Source organism: Chaetodon auriga, chromosome 6 (genome assembly GCF_051107435.1).
Source record: "Chaetodon auriga isolate fChaAug3 chromosome 6, fChaAug3.hap1, whole genome shotgun sequence".
Lineage (NCBI taxonomy): Eukaryota > Metazoa > Chordata > Actinopteri > Chaetodontiformes > Chaetodontidae > Chaetodon > Chaetodon auriga.
In genome coordinates this window covers 7487560-7505573 of record NC_135079.1, presented here as the reverse complement: position 1 = coordinate 7505573, position 18014 = coordinate 7487560, and the positions used below count along the sequence as shown (strand labels likewise).

Genomic DNA, 18014 nt, shown 5'->3' with positions numbered 1-18014 from the left:
CCAATGACACATGTGAAAGGTTACATCTTACAGGTACAGTTTTTTTTAATGTTTTACATGTGATCAGATCGGAGTTCCTCTACAGAACTTATTTCATATACAATTGCAGGCGAGTTGTCCTTTGTTGGAGGGTTTGCTTGCTGCCATTCCATCCTTTATTGCCCAGGTAAAATGTGGCAGAATTTTTCATTGTGTCTTAAGCAATCAGTTGCCAATATGAAAAAGTTAAAAGGGCAAACGCCTTTATATAAATTAAAATTTTGGAGTAATGAGGAGAAGGAATTCTTATAGTACATCACCGTGCAAGATAAAGTGTGTAACTGTAACTCAGATGAATATTTCTACTATTTCAGGCTTGTTTATTGCTGGTTTATTCAAATTAAATACTGTGAGATAATAGTTGGATCACTCAGAATATTATATTTTTGAGAGCCAGCTGGTGTAATGTTGCCTCACAACCATGGTAGTGTGTGTAAACCTAGAATATTAATGGAGGCCATAGGGGAGACAACAAAGATTATCAAGCTGCTGTGTTTCAGCTGCAGTTCTGTCATGCATTACTGTCCCATGTCATGATTTTCTCTTTCTTCATTTTTGAAATTCCCACTGGGCCGTTTGTCTGCGGGTGGAATCTATTTTAAATCCAGGGTCAGGCGTATGATGATGGGGAACATTTCCAAGAGAAACCAACTGAGCCCAGAGTGGGGTGTTAAAGCAAATCCAAACAAACAATACGGGCTTGTGTCTGGGAGATACTGTCATGTCTGTCTACATCACAGACACCAAATAGTCCACAGGATATGTCTCCCAAACCCCAAAGCCAAAACAAGTCCAGTTATTCGGCATGAGTCACAGTCCCGCTACCAAAGAAGACAGAATGTGAGTGCCAAAGTGCTGATGTGTAGACAGATGAGGCCTCTGCGTAGCCTGCAGGCAGCTCAAACCTTGATGGCGCTGCAAGTGTTGGGAGCTGCTGTGGAACAATTCCTGGAAGGCTTTCTGTTGCCTTGAAAGTGACTTAACTGTGAGAGCTAATGTATCTCTGTGACATTTAGCAGTCAAACCCAACAACACCCAATCCTCTGAGCCACTTGATCAAAGCAGAACTCTGAAGTCACACAGATGCTGCTCAGGGACTGCAAACTCGAAGCAAAAAAAGGGCTGCAAGTAAAGCTTTTTTCATTATCAATTAGTCTGTCAGCTCCCTTTTGGATTAATTGATGAAAACTGTTACGAAAGCCCATTGCCCAGTGACATCTTCAGATTGCTTGTTCTGTCTGACCAGCGGTCTAACAGCTAAACATATTTGGAAACATCTAGAACAGTTAAAGTAAATGGACCTTGTGGTCAAGAGTCAACTGAGTCTCAATATTTATATCAACATGGGAGAGAAGTGCTTAGAGAAGTGCTTATCTGAAAATCTATCACATTGGTTCCCATCCTTGTTTTTTGCTTGTGTACCCTTCATATGAAGTAATTGTGACCCCTTGTCGCGTTATTTTCAAATGTGGCCAAAGAGGCAAAACTACAGAGTAGGTCACCAAAAAAGCAAGTAAAAATGTGAAAGGTACAAGTTAAGTCTGGAGAACTAAAATAAATAGTGTACCAGATTTTATTACTTCTGTCAAGGAGATTATGTTTTCAGTTCCATTTGTTTGTATACTGGTTTGGTTTTATGTCCGTCAGCAGGATTACAGAAACACTGCTGGCCTGATTTTATGAAACTTGGTGGAAGGGTATAACCTTGACCAAGAAAGACCATGTTAAATTTTGTAGCAGATCAGAATAATCTTAATTATTTTTCACTTTCGTTGACATTGTGAGACTGGACATTTGACCCTGTCAGGGCCACACATCTTAAAATCCACTGAGTAGAAGTAAATTTCAGGAAAACCGCAAATTGTAGAAATACGATGTCTCCATAGTCCACATTCACAGGTGCCAGTAATCCTCTGGGGTGGTCGACACATGTAGTTGTTCAAACTTCATACAGAAAGCAGTCGTTGTGGAGCACTCATGGACGGTGGTTTCATGGGAGAACCAGTACAACTGTAACATTACCACAATGGTAACAACACTTTTTTCTCAAACTAAGATGTGGCTATGGAAACGTAAATACACAAATATCATGCAACTAATTATATTCTTACTCACATCCAAATGTGAAAGTCTAGTAGTTTTGGAAATAAACAGTGGTTGGGTTGGCAGGCTATTGGCCTTGGCAGAGGTCTGCGCTCTCCGAGAGCCCTTCTAGTTTCTTGTTCTATACCCTGGAAATGATCTTGTGAACCCATGTGTGGGTCCGACCCTTAGGTTGGGAACACTGATCTCCAATGTCGTCAAAGCAGGGCAAAGTTAATGTGCTGAGGAAAGTCATGTGATGCATTTCAAGTTCTAGAACAGCTACTAAATGGGCCTTGTAGGGAGACTGTTTTGTCAACTGAAAATGTTAAATTTACAATGATATTAAACAAAGAAAAACAGCAAATCTTTACGCTTAGTAAACCGTTGATTAATTTCCTGTTAACTTATTAAATAATCAAAAAAATAGTTTCAGTGCTAGTCAAAAGAGGTGGGTGCTAAGCACTTAAGCTTCTTTCTCTTTTGTCTAATCAAGCTTTTATCAATAACCGTAAGAATCCAGTCTCTCACAAAGGCACATGTGGCATCAAGAGAGCTGGATTCATTCACACAGCATCACATGGAAACACATCTTTGTAGGTCTGCATTATATTAAAAATGTTCATCCCCCAACTGACTCCGAGACCTTGATTGTATAATGAATTCAACTTATTAGACTCCAGTAGCTGTCTCATTAGCCGCCTCTCCCTCACTGCATGCATATATTTACTGCCAAGCAAAAATTACTGAAGAAAGAATTACCCCGTTAAATTCTCATTTGGTCAAGAATAGACTTTCTCCTGTCCGCTACCGGGCGATACTAATCACTGCCGAGTTTTCATGTGTTACAGTCACCCCCACCGCTGTTTCTCTGTGTGATTAAAACTTAAAGAAAGGTATTTGACTTCTTTTCTTGTCACCTCCGTAGCATTAATATTAGTAGCTTATTCAAGTTGAAATGAGGCTGGAGCAGTGTAACGAGGTGAAATGAGCAACGCTCAGATCTGTTTGGAGCCTCTGCTGGGGTGTTTCATTTCCAGATGGATGCTGCTGATATTGCCCTCTGCAGTAATATCAACTGAAAGCCTTACTTCAGTAGATAGTCTTTAACAATGTGATGCTGTGCTGCCATTTAAACCGGGTATTACCGAAGCTATCAATATATATAAAACAGACAATTACCTTTATTGTATTCCAATCTGCCTTTGTGATCCAAACTGATGATGAATTAAGGGTGTGAGACAAAGTGAATAGGAAGCAGAATGGTTTCCATCAACATGACAGCACTCAGCAGGTAGAGTTTGAAGCACACGTTAAGTTTGATTATAGCCTTTCTCTCATCTTCTCCTTGCATGAGGCTAACAAACCATTCCTAAGTCAAAAACAGAAACAGACCACCCATGCAGGAAGGCGGCTGCACTGCACAATAGTTGGGTCTAATATGTTTCCATATTGGAAACGCAACAAGCTCTATGGCAACCCTGCTGTGTTATTCTCCCTTGGGTTTTTTTTTTTTATAGACTGACTGTATTCATTTCCTGTACACTACATTGTGGATGCTAATTATTAATGAATTAATGTTACATTCTTCCCCATATCTTCTGTGATGTAAACGTCTCCTGAGTGACATCGCGCCACCAGACCAAAACACGTTGCTGCCTCTGGTCTTTATTTAGAATATTTGTTCAGGAAAATTTATTCTGGTGACTGATCACATAAACCAAAGCAGAACCTCCGTTCATCAGTCAAATTTATGTTGCGTTCTGCAGGTCTGAGCTCTCAGTGATACAACACTAATGAATACACAGTTATTACTCTGACAGTGCTTCATCAGTCTGTAATGGAAAGATGCCCGTGCTGTGCCTCCTCTGTACGTCACTGGAAAAGAGAACATACTGGTTTGATCTTGACTTTTTTTATGGGGAGTTGTGTTGTATGTTACCTGAATCATGTATTGAGATTTGTCTTGTTTTTACTTTCCTTGAGTAACGTTTTGTGTATCTCTAATTTTGACGATTTAGATCATTTAAAATACCTGAAAAGGTGGACCTGTGAATCAGCCTGTCCTTTTTTCTTGACTCACCAGGTTTTGTTGTAAAATCAGACAGATTGCAGAGCTTTTGTTAAAGTTTTCAGGGCAAGAAAACAGACTGTGACATTCATGGGATAGCATTTCCTGCCTTCTTGTCAGTTTAAATACAACAAATCAAATTTAAATCTGCATCATGCAGTCCAGCATTAAATCTGGTCAGAGCCTGAGGTTATAGCTGGCACTGAAGCCTTGTAAAGGTCTCCACATAAAGCAAACTCTTTACAAGAGTGGTATAATTACTGGCTCCAACAGTACATAATATTCCAGTGATATTTACAGTAAGTTAAACTGCTTTTGACCTAAAGTCAACTTCTTTGGTGAGTTCTTATCAGTTCCAGCTGTAGGCAAACATGACCCTGCCAGGTGTTGGTCACTGGTGATGTGAGGAAAAACCTGATTCATTAAGACATTTTGCAGAATTCGTTCTGTCAGCTTCTGGTCTCTTTTAATTTCGATCCTCAGTCCAGGTTTAGTTTTTCATATGTGTGCATGATTTATATTTGTCTATATACATAAGGGTTATCCCTGGGACAGACCGGCAGCCTGCCAGGTATGTAGAAGTTTCACTGTGTGAAACGAGTATTGGTTGTTATTGGGTTGGTCCTCAGTATGGGCAGATCAGTATCATAAACGTATTGGGAGAAAAACACTGTTTCAGCTTAGTATATCCCCATCAGTTCGTACCCTGCCTTCACCCAGTACTAGCTGGAACATGTTTCAGACCCAGCTGTGCTGAACAGGAAAAGCATTGAAAATGACTGGAAAGCTGTTAATATTTATGAATTTTAATTTCAAGCAGTTCACCATATTTTTATGTTACAATGAAAGCTATTGGCGGTGGCCCCTCTGAAGGCGTGGCCTGACTGTCTTCACATGAACTTGGTCTTGTGATATCCACAACTCCACCTGTAGTACTCATGCTGTGCTACACCAGCCGTCCACTTCACTGCCTCAGGCTGCCCTCTTTGCTCATTGACAATTGCACTACACACATATCAGTCCTCTGCGCCAGTGATGATCATGAGATCATCGCTCCAAGTCTCCCATCATAGGCTCATACACTAATGGATTGCTGAGGGGCTTCTGAGTGAAGCGCTAATGTCATCAAAAGTGAATGAAACCCAATTTATTATGATGGCAGTCAAAGGGAGCATCAATTAGGCACAGGGCTTGTTGCAGCAGAATACTGATCAGTATTTGGATGCAAGCCCACCAGCAGACCCAGATAAGAGATGCAGTCGCTCATTCCCCATGTAAAGTCTCATATCTAAACTGTACTTCACTCCAAATGCTGTGTTTTAGGATGATTTATAACACACGTTTACATGGATGCAGGGCCAGCTTGAACTGAGAGTGCATTTGTATGTTCGGATGAAAACACATATCTCAGAACACAGCACAGAGGATGCATAAATATCCAACTACTATCATCCAGGGGAGAAAAAAGGCTATGTGAGTACTCAACGCGACAGGCTAAAAAGTTAAGCTGTGGAGAGAGATATTTGCAGTGTCGAGTTCATGCCTTTACAAACTTGAAAGCTTCTCGGATAAAAGACATACCAGTCCAAAATAAATAAATAATGATTTTTAGAAAGCGTATTAACGTGTCACAGACTTTGAAGTTAATGTTTGAACAAAAATAAGAGTTGAATGTTCATGAGATAGGGCCAGGGTATCACTGTGTGTAATCTCCAAATAGCTCAGAATCTTCCACTGCACTTTCCCTCATCAAACCTCTGACAGATTTGGGTCTCCTGCTGCGTTGTGATGAAAAGTGTGCTGCTACATTCACAGTGGTTGCTGCAGTAATTGGTCACTTAATATCTCCTCCTTCTCTCAGGCAACAACAGTGAATAACATGGAGACAAATAAACGAGCTCTGTGTGCTTTTGGCTACCCTAGAAGTCTCTTAATTTTTTAGATACTTCCTCTCATAACAGCCTTTACGTTTACTCTGAGAGTGCTAACACTGGGTTGTCATGGTCCTTATGTATATTTTAGTGTGATCTCAGACATAAACAGCAAGTAGCTAGACCCTCCATCTGTGTTGCATGCCTGTTCAGCTGGGCGGTATGTTCTATTTTCAGTCTCAGGGAGCTATGCACTATATACTATGTTGTGTGTGCCTGTGTGCTCGCACGCCTGTGTATTTACAGTACATGTTCTGCTTCACTACCATCAGGCTCATTACACAAACCCTTCACTTCTTTGCAAACAAGCCCAGCGCTGTGATGAAGTGAACCTTGCCCTTTTATTGCCTGTGCAGCTCAGGGAGTATTGTGACAATGATGTGATACCATGTGAAAAAACTGAGAAGACAATATCATGTATATAATGCCCTTGTTAAAGACAGCAGCAGTAGAGAGGAAGAGGAGTCTGTTTATAGGGGGGTTTGAGAGGATGGGAATCCCTCACCGTACTGCACGTTGTCATCTGGCAGTACACTGAAGCTCTCACCAGGAGTAAAAAGAATGGAAAAAAACATATAAAACGCCACTCTAACAAGCCTCCTGGGACAGTAGCTGCCTGCTTTCTGAAGAGGGAACAGCTTGTCTGATCTAAAATGCTTTGAAAGACTTCAACAGAAACAGCCTGCGGTGCTCCACGTACATATTCTGTCAGTGTCCACGTGGTCCTCAGGAACAGCTTTGTATATTGGTTTGGTCATGTGCAACCAAACATGGCAACAAGTAGGAGCTGGAACAGGTAGAATGACAGTAGCTAACACAGTAACTGACAGGCATCCAGGTTCTCTAAGGTGTTTACACAAGTTTAGTTTCCTCCAGTACATTTGTTTATCCACGGAGGCTCAATTAAACAGGCACATATTTTTTTCAGTAGTGCTTGGCGTCACACTCGTGGATACATACCATATTTATAAGTAACTAGAGGCTGCACCTCACCCAGAGTGAAGGCGAATAAGTATATTTGTAGGGTTGTTGTTCGGGTAGTCTGAAAATGTCTTCTGGGTCCTCTCAATTCAAAGGAACAGGGTTCAAAATGGGTTCAGTTCTAATCTGTTTAAAGTCACATTGTATTGCAGCAGGTCTCAGGTCTGCGTTGTGTTTCTTGACATGAGGCAGAGCACCATGATCTATGAACTGCTGGGAAAAATAATAAAGCATCCTAAAGTCTGCAGTAATTATTCTCAGGCCTGTTCAGATCAGCCTGTGTGTCCCTTGAAGATTGGTAATCTTTTTAGACTAAAATGTATTTATGCACATTGGGTTTAGGTGGGGGTTTTTTTGGCAACAATCAAGGCAGTGCGCTTTCAAATAAGGTTGCAACTGTTGACTGTTTTTATTCTGGATTAATCTACAGGTTATGTTCTCAAATGTTTGTTCTATAAAACATCAAAAAAAGTGAAAAGTGCCATCACAATATCCTAGAGCACAAGGTGACGTTATAAGGTGACTTATACTGTGTAACCAACAGTCCACACCTGAAAAATATTCATGCCCACACTGTGAAAAATATTGTTTTGGTCTTTTGGACGTAAGATCAAAAACAAAAACAAAATAACAGTGAACTCTCACATCTGAGAACCTTTAACCATAAAATGTTTGCTATTTTTACTTGAAAAATGATTAATTGATTAATGAAAGAGTTGATTTATTTATTTATTTTATTTTTTAATTAATCAATTCTTCATTCTTTAATGGATTCCCATTAGTTTTCGAATAGTAGTCGATAGTCTTTCTGGGGAGCCCTCATTAAAGCAACAACAAAAAATACAAATTAAAATTGCACTGATCAATTAATCAACTAATTGTTGCAACTTTACTTTTAAAGATTAGATTTCAACCAAAATCGTGATCAAGTTCTGAACAACGTTCGTCAAACAAACAGGTCCCAGACTTCACAGCTGGTGGTGAACACACAGTGGGAAATGTGGCGACCTGCGTGCAAGCTGTAAACGCGATACTTTTTCTATGATGTGGCTCTTTGCTGGTCTCTTTATCATTTCCTCCTCACTATGATGACCACATTATCACCTCACATCATCACTTCTACTTCAAAGGCTGCTAATCTGTAAAAGTACGTACAACTTGGCTTTTCTGACCGGATGAACGACGTATGGTCTGAACGTTTTCCTGAGAAAGTATACGGCTTTAGTCTGTTGTCCTTCTCTGCACTCTTGGCCTCAACCTGCTGATTGTGTGTTCATGTGAAACAAAGTGGTGACAGTTAAAGCAAAAGACAAACAGTAGACGGTGGTGATGCAACATTAAACTTGATGGGATCCACCATTGCATTCTTTTTCATCACTGATGGCCTTCTATACACCCTTGTTGTTGCTCCTTATATGTGGTTTCTATCGTGCTGTCAGCTGCAGTCGGCTTCTCAATAATTCAAGACTTGAGTTTTGTATATTTTCCGTGCAGCTTCTACAAAGAGGATGTTTAACTTTCTTTGCACAAACTTGTAGCTGAAGCCCTTGGTGGTTGTGAGGGGTCATTTCCAAGGCAGATTGTGGTAATTTAGTAGAAAATGAATTTATGTCATAAATATGGGAGGTGTAGATTTTATGGTCTCGAGGAGAAAAAAAAAAAATTCCAAACCATTTTAACATCCCATTTGGTATAACACTTGGGCAGACAGCAAGCTTTGGTGTCTTCCACTTCAACCTCCCTTAAACTTTAACATTATTATGCATATTTTCAGCTCATGCTGCTTTCCTCTGTCATATGTGGCTGATAAGAGCTTCAAAGTCACATTCAACTGCAAGGTGTTTCTCACATCAACTCTGTAAAACTGCCAAACGCAAATGGTTCCTTGACAGACTCTGTAATAAATTACCATAAACATTACCTTTAACCAATTCAGGGGAAGGGACCGTTTATATATAATTTCCTCTGGTACTATTAAAGGAATCAACTTGCTGAAGAATAGACAATGATGGCTTAGCAGAATGGGCCACCACCATATTAATCTGATTTGGTATCAGTGGACGGATGCCTGCGATGCAGCTTTGAATAGTGACTGTGCAGTGGTACTAAGGTGGAAGAAGAATTCATGAACTCCCACGATGCATCATTTACAAGCAAACTGCTCTTCAGCAGTTCTGCAATCAAAACTCTGTACACTGTGCTGAAGGAGCAAGTTCTGCGTAATTCATTAAATATTTGGTAAAAACAACACTTTCTCTAAGAACACCATACTTTTAGTGCACTTGTAGCATTTTTCTTGACTAACAAGCATGGTTATGTAATCAAATATCTATTGCAATCAGATCTGAGTTCTTAGTGGGACAAGCTGATAAATTAGATGGATTTCAGTTCAAAACACTCAGCAAAGAAATGTATTTCTTATCTGTTCTGAGCTCTTTCTTTAACATTTTGCTGATAAAACGCATTACAAAGCATTATGTGTTCCTATAGGGAAGTGCAGTCAAAAGGCAGAATTAGTGCATAATAAGGGCTGCAACTAACCCTAACACTTAAGTTTATGAGTCTGTAATTTTGGATTAAAAAAAGAGTATAGAACACTTTCCCTTTAATTAATGCCTAATTGCATTATAAAAAAATATGGACCAGGAAATTAAAGCGCTATTCATGGTTATCTTTATTGTCAATTATTCTTGTGAGTATTTTCTCATGTAACCAAGTAATTGTTCGGTGTCTGTCTGTAATACTTGGATAAGATGTTTTTCAGACTTTTTAAATGACATCACCAACACTTCTCCTGTCAAAAGCAGAAAAACTGTCATCTCTATTGCTATTTCTGCAAGAATAGAACAAATCAGAGCCCCCATCTTGCTAGAGTGCGGATTCAATTAATATTAATGTCCAGGCCAATATGTAAACCTGAAGACCAATTTCAGAAGTCATCATGGGTGCTTGCCACCAGACAAGCTGTTCACACAGTAGGGCGGCACTTCCAGAAATCCAAATCAAATATCTTAATCTTTTCTCTCTCTGCATGTCTCGTTCCCATCAGGAGTCCTGACTCCCGGCAGCAGCAGCAGCCATGTGAGAGGAGCTGTCAACAAGCAGAGGATGCCCATGTTCAGCTAAAGCAGAGCAGCCCCCCATCTCCCCTCCCTCCTGCTCCCTCCCTTCCTCCCACATGAGGACGAGAAGATGACTATCACCAGCCGGCAGTCCTTCAATGTCCTGACGGTCATCTTCCTCCTGCTGTCCACTGCAGGTCTGTAAAGTTGACTGTGTGCTTATCAGTGAGTCTGCCTGCCTGGCCCTCAAAAGTTCAGATTTTTTTTTTAAATTACAGGAGCCACCAGACACTCATATAAGAGTTTCAGGGTGTGCTCATAATAGGCATGCGAGGAACAGTTTCTATAAACTTTGGATACTCAAAAATGAGGGTGTCCGTTCTTTACTGAGTGAGCCACCAGTGCCATGAAGCAAATACAGGAAACAACCCCAAAAGACACAGTTTTGTGGATAGAAGTTGGCATCTAATGGCCAGAAGTTAAATCAGAGACACAACAAGGGATTATTGCCAAAAACAAGTGTACCTTGAACCGTAGGGCGCACTCTAAATGAGGCCATGCAGTGTAAAACTGCAAAGAGAGCGCATTATAACCCCAAAGGGTACAAAGAGAAGAACTCCCACAACCTCTGAGATACGGAATATATATTATGCACAAGGGAAAAGATGCCAACTCTGGTTAAAAAAATGACAAAATAGGGCAAGTGTTGGAGGGAAAAATCAGCTAGAGCAAAAGTTAAATCCAAAATAATCAGCAGAGTGAGTGTGCATGAAAGATGGTATCAACTTTTTAATTTGAACACATTTACAAAAAAAGGACTCAATGCCAGAGACAGGGTGGAATCCCTGGATTTCCACCATTTCTGGCAGTCAGGAAGAATAAGTTAAAACTTTCCACACAGAGTAATTGCAGCTTTTCTTTGAGGGCATTTCACAGATTTTTCATGAATTTATTTTGGACAGAATGACTCAGTTTTCTCTGAAATAATGAGAAGAACTCTTACTGCAATGAACACTACCGACTTTAAAACCAGATCAACTGACTGATACAATAAAATGACTGGACAGCTTGCTTAAAAAGTGGAGTTATTTTTATAAAAAATAATTCTATTCTCAATAACTGACCTTAAATTTATTCTTAAAATTGTTTGAAATTAATCACCCTGTCAGAGACCGGTGATACTGATAGTAGGGCTGCATCTAGCAACTATTTAATAATAATTAATCTGCCATTTTTTAAAAGTAATATAGCAATTCTTTGTGTATAAAAATAGAAAATTTGCCATTAAAATTGCCATAAACTTATCCAGACATTGCGGTGATCTTGTCAAATTTGTTATATTGACCAACAATCCAAAACCCCAACATATTCAGTTATCAATAATATAATAATATAAAAAGATAACAAATATTCATACATGAAAAGCTAAAAAGCAGTGAGTGTTTGGCATTTTTGACTTGATAAATGATTGGTTCATTGCCAAATTTGTTAATGTTCATCTGACAAGTTGATGGCATGCAGTATGATGCTGCTGGTATGCATTGTTGGGACTGTTGCTCATATTTAGCTCTTTTTTCAGGTATTAATGAAACCAAAAGTGTCCAGCATACATATCTTAAGAAAAGGGAATTTGAAATGCATTTTACAGCTTATGTTAACTCCAAAAGAATGAGTCACTTGAGTCAATATCACTGAATGAAATACAATTATTACAACATCAACGTTTTGTCCAAAGACAACAAACTGGGAGTGTGACTGTAGCTATAAATAAACAATATGTGTGAGCACTGACTGATGTTCAGATGTTGCTCGTTGTTGGGGGACTGGGAGAGAGCCACAGCAGTTTTCAGACCGCAGGTTGTAAACATACTGCAATGCAAGAGCCAAGCTGTTAACTGTATCCTAAATTTCAAGAGGTGTTAATGCAATTAAGCAGGTGGGCTTGTTTACAACTGTATGGTTTCCAGAAGCAGCTGTTGTTCATTTGAGAAGCCAGAACGCTTCTTTTTCCAAACCTTTAAGTCTCGCATCGTTACAGGACTTTATGGTCCTCTTCCGATGGTGAGGGCGCGTGTTTCCTTATTGCCAGTTCATGTACCTACAACTGTTGACCCTTTGAGTACATGGATTTACGGGTTATAAATAACACAAGTTGACTGCAGAACGGTTTCACTGATTCGCCAAATTCTGCAGTCAATGCAAAGGTCAAATGAAGAGTTTTCTCTTGCTGCAGAAACCACTCTTGACTTCTAATCCTACTGTCCTTCAGTACCGCTTCATTTTATTCCCTCTTCTGCTAGAATTAGGGTTGTCCAAAGGAAGATGGCTGTCCACACCAAGCTCATTATAACCTGAAAGAGCTCTCTCCTTTCAAATGCTGATCTGTCCCTGCCTGAGATTACTGAAAGACTTCTATCACCCCGCAACATAAGTGGACCTTGAACTAAACCACAGCAACACTTCTACTGGCAACAGTGCCAGATTTTCAGGCTCCACTGATGAAAGGACACGCACAAGACAAAGACATCTCCGTTACAATAAGATGAATCTGGTCACACTTCACATGAAGTGGCATAATATATGCTTAGACGGAGAGTGATCAAGCAAAGAAGGAAATCACAGGGGTTCATTTATTACAGAATCAGCAAATGACGCACATGGCTGATATCATTACCTGATTGGGCAGGTTTTTAGCTCTCTACATTATTTTGTGGGGTTACATTGGAAAAATACCAGTTCGCGACAAACAATCTGAGAGCCGAGATGCAACTATATCAGAATTTATAGTAATGATAGCAGCTCAGTCCTGCTCTGTTTGTTTTGGGGATGTTCACACTCCAGCAACTCCAGCCAAACTTGCGTTAGATGCCACTACATTTGCCAAATTCATGGCTTATTCCTCACATCCTCAGAGCCTTCTCTCTGGTAAAGTGTGAAGCACACAGTTTGAAAACACAAACAATAAAACATAGCCTAAATCTACTCACAGCAACATTTTACTAAGCCTACATTTTATTATTTCTTATTCTCAATACCATGCTGTGGGGCAAGTGTCTCTACACTGAAATACACAAACAATGCTGCTCCCTTGTATACTTTACATGTATGAACAGCTTCCATCCATCAAGTACATATCCATCAAGTACATATTTAAGGCCAGTTTACGACGTTCTCGTTTCATAATGTGTCACATGGAAATGAAATCTGGAGTTTAAGCATTAGCATTAGCTTATATCAGATAGCCACACATGCAGGGTGAGAAAGGAAAGCTTGACAGGCAAGTAGCAGTAAGTAAGGAGGGCAATTTAGAGAAAGGTCAATTTCAGTAAAGAAAGGCCAAAGATGCATTTATGGTAATTTAGAAACAGTTTCAGCATTACACACACTGCCCATCACAGAGAGCAGACTAGGTTATTTTTAAAATGCTAAATGTCTACATACATATATTGGTCACAATTCTGGCTGCCAATATTTATGGGATGGATGTTGATGTGTTAGTCTCATTAAGTTCTTATTTTAGATTGTTCTTATTTCTAAGCAACTTATAAGGTCTGACTCCGGGAAAACTGGACCACTAATTCTTAGTCTTTTATGAGTAATTGAAAGTGAAAGGATGCTAAAAGGCTGATACTGATAAGTTATGAAGGAGGTGAACGAGTGGATACGTCCTGGTTCATTGCGATGTGCATTAAGTATCAGCTGCCCTGTAATCTGACACTCGTTATATCAGGTTCACTTCTCTGACAGAGTGGTAATTTGTTATTATCAGGTGGTGTCTCAGCTCCTGACAAAGTAGATTCCTGTGATATCCTTTTCAAGCAAAAGTTTACTGATTTGATTCAGATTCTATAACAAAAACAATAATGTTTCCCCTTGTGGCAGCAGCGATGCACAGATTTATCTTCTCCTGAGGCTGCAGGGACTTGAATGCACAGCTACAGATGAATGCAAATAAGGCAGACTACTATTTGTACCACATATCTTTGCAGTGCTCCACAATAAACTCTGTGACTGTCAGCCTGTGTGACTTCAGCTGCCAAAAAAGAAACAGGAGAATTTTTAGGGTCATTTAAGCTTGATGAACAGATAAAGAGACTGGTGCAGCCCTGCCTCATTCATTTGAGTTCAGTTCATGTAGTAATATGAAGAAAGAAATACTCCACACTTTTATCTCTCTGTGTAACTCTTAATTCTGACATCAACAAAAGACACCATCTAGGGATTCGAATCCAATTCTGACAAAACAAACTGGGCTGAAGAGCATATTTGGTGTTTCTATTAAGTCGCAGTGACACCCTTATGTTTACATAATGACCTAAAAACTTAGATGCACTTCACTCTATGCCTGTTGTTTGGGTTATTATGTTCCTTCAAGAATAAAGGGAACAGAGTTTTTGCTGTCAGGGCCTGTATGCCTAATGTGATGTCTCCTACCTGATTATTATTGCTAGTACACAGTTTTCTGTTCCTTGTCCTACACCATTATTATTACACACCCTCTCTCCAATCATATCGTTTTGGAGGCCTCCAAAGAAAACAAACTTTGCAGATTGCTTGCTGCATGTTGAAAAGTGTTTGTGTGAGAGCTGCTTTCCGTCAACAATTCTACAATACTGATTCCAAAAACATTTGGACGCTGTGCAAAACACAAATGACACAGAATGTGTTAATTTGCTAATCCTTTCTGACATATACTCAATGGATAACAGTACAAAGACAAAATATTTAATGTTTTGGTTCATCAACTTCACTGAGTTTTGTAAATATATGCCTATTTTGAATCTGATGCCAGCAACATGTTTCAAACCAGTTGGGAGAGGAGCAACAAAAGACTGGGAAAGTAGTGGAATGCTCTAAAAACACCTGTTTCCACAGGTAAACAGGTTCAATGGTAACAGGTGATAGTATCATGACTGGGTATGAAAGGGGGGCATCTTTGAAAGGCTCCGTCGCTCACAAGCGAGGATGGAGCGAGATTCACTACTTTGTGAACACATGATTGCATGAAGGACGTCACTACATGGGCTCAGGAACACTTTGTAAAACTGTTGTCCTAAACACAGTTTGTTTGCAGCGATTGCTTTCTGTTTTTATTCACATTTTACACAGCATCTCAACATTTTTGGAATCGGGGTCGTAATAAGGGGTTGTCATTTTTCAGAGTAGGGAGAAACACAAACTCTGCTTAAAGGCAGAGAGTCTTTCTTGTTTCCTGTGGTGCTAAAATGCTTCCTTCCAGAAAATTTCTGCGTAACTTTATCTCGAAATCTTTATCTTTCCCAAAATTGCAGCCCTCTCAGCTCATTACCGAGTGTGTGAACCCTACTCCGACCACAAGGGGCGTTACCACTTCGGCTTTCACTGCCCACGCCTGTCCGACAACAAGACGTACATGTTCTGTTGCCACCACAACAACACCGCCTTCAAATACTGCTGCAACGAGACTGAGTTCCAGATGGTCATGCAGATCAACCTCACCACCACCTCAGACGGTTATGCACACAAGTAAGTAAAACTATAAAATCACCCTGCTATTTGACCCCTTCACACTGCATCTGCCTTTGCCAAAAGCTTGTAGAAAAGAAGAAAGCAACATTTATATGCAAGGGTATGTGGTCCATTGGTACTGTTTCAGGAGAAGGTTTTCAGGTTAAAGATAGAATCACAGTCTCAATATAAAATTAAAGTGGCATTACAGTCTCATTACACACATATATACTACACTGACAGGTTAGACCAGCATGCCATTTCTGAATAACACAGAGAGGGGGGAATTTCTCTATACAAAATTATAATGAAGAAATTCAGATTCTGGTAAGCTTGAACAACTTCCAATACTTTGTTCTTGAACCAGCCGACTGGAATGCAGTAATTAGGCCTATATTTTAATATCCAACAGTAATTACATTCTTGTTTTACTCAGTCTGACTAGATGCAGGGATAACATGCACCCCCACTGAGGATAAAAATGAATGACCAGAAGGGAGGATATCAAAAGCAGACATGGCGAAATCTCCCCCATCTCCCCCCGCAATTGGCAACCAGGCATTCAAGGAAGGCTTTCCTTCTGGCCATAGACGTAAAGGATATACAACACAAAGTACGTGTTAGTTCGAACCTGACTTTGTCAAAAAGGGGCTGCCGTATACTGTCATTTCACTCTGACCTCAAAAGCCCTCAGAGAGTGCATACCTTTGTCAAGACCGCCAGTTCTGAATTTGGTACTTAAATAACAGAGCTTATTCAAAGGTTTTCAGTCTACATCTGGATTTGGGTCAAACACACATGATGATGGACAGTGGGTCTTGTTGATTTTGGAGAAAAACTAAATCCATGGAATCCACAGGGACAGCAGGCTTCTTTGCCAGACCCTCTGCTTTAAATAAGTGGAAAAAGACAGGGCCTGGTGAGAAGTAGGGATGCTCCAATTACATTTTTTTTTGCTACTGATCCTGATCAAAATCCTTTAATGATGAATGTCATGGTTGGATAAGTCCAATCCATTTTTCTCTATACTTTATTTTTTCCCCACATAATACTGCTGCTCACAGCATACTTAAAGTGCGTTTACATTAAAAAGTAACTGCTCCCAGTTTAATAATTCTGCTTGCCTTGCCAGCTAGTGATGACTACATGCTTTTTCACACGCTGTGTGGGAAAATTCTGACTTTGCACAAGGATGAATTGTTTTCTGATTAAATCAACCTTCAAATTAGCAATGCAGGCCAGCAAGTAATCACTCTCATGATCAATTAATCTGGTGATTTTTTTTTTCCCAATCAATTGTTAGACTATAAAATACCCATCGCAACTTCTCAGAGCCCAATGCAACACTTAAAATGGTTTGTTTGTTCCCAAAATATTCAGTTTACAATCAATATATAATATATGACAAAGAAAAGCAGCAAGTCCTCACATTTGTGATGCTCAAACTGAAGAATGTTGTCACTATCCCCAATTTTCTTTTTTTTTTTTTTTTTAAATGATCGATCATCAATAATAGTAATTATTTTTCTGGAGTTTGACTAATTAATTCAGATCTAAAGTAATAATAGGAAAAGTATATTTACTTCTGTGCCTCTGTTCGGGCATAATGAGCCCAAAATGTAAAGTGTCATATTAACGGCCACATTGTGCTGTCCTTGGCAGAACTTTCCACCAAATTAAATTAAAATCTGCGATGCAGGGTTTTTGTTTTTTTTTTTAAATCCTAAAACAAACAGGACCAAAACGTAACCTCTTCGACTTGGTGGAGGTAATTAGGGAAAAACTAAATCTCGAGTAGAGTTTTCTGGGAGCAGCTATGGTGGAACAAACAGTCTCAGAGGTGACATTTTCTCAGATCAGATGAAAACAGCCGGTTACAGTCTGCTTGCTCACAAGCGTTTTGCTCCCCCGACAGCATCGCACTCATTGACACAGTTTGCCTCTTACTCGGAGGGTTTGCTGACATTGATCCACACCTACAGAGGCATTGAAAACCACCACAGAGAAGAGCAGATGCTGAAAGCAGTTGTGTTCATGAGTGTCACGCCTCCACATGATCCCTCACAAAGCAGGTGTTAAGTGCTGGCTATTCTATCAAGTATCACTATGGTATCCTAATACATATCACATAGGAATGATAGTACTTTGCAGTATCATTGATAGTAAACCACACTACACTTGCCATGATAGAACAGTATAGTTTCACAGAGGACACATACACCTGAAGAGACACTTATTTCTTTGCAGGATAAGCCGATTTAAGCCGAGTGAAGGACAGAAAAATGAGCGTCTTGTTCTGTGGGAGCGCTTGGTGGGAGGTTTGGGTGACAAAACCACAGCTCTCTTGTACTAATGCACTCC

At 39.8% G+C, this 18014-nt stretch overlaps 1 protein-coding gene across 2 annotated transcripts in view; it reads left to right on the top strand.

The window, feature by feature from the left end:
- Positions 1-18014, top strand: part of shisal1b (shisa like 1b) — a 38719-nt gene that overhangs the window by 8550 nt on the left and 12155 nt on the right. For both annotated transcript variants that reach the window (XM_076732768.1, XM_076732767.1), the window contains exons 2-3: positions 10154-10363; positions 15458-15671. In XM_076732768.1, coding sequence (XP_076588883.1) covers positions 10297-10363; positions 15458-15671 — 281 coding nt within the window. In that variant the 5' untranslated portion in view covers positions 10154-10296. The remainder of the gene's footprint in view (positions 1-10153; positions 10364-15457; positions 15672-18014) is intronic.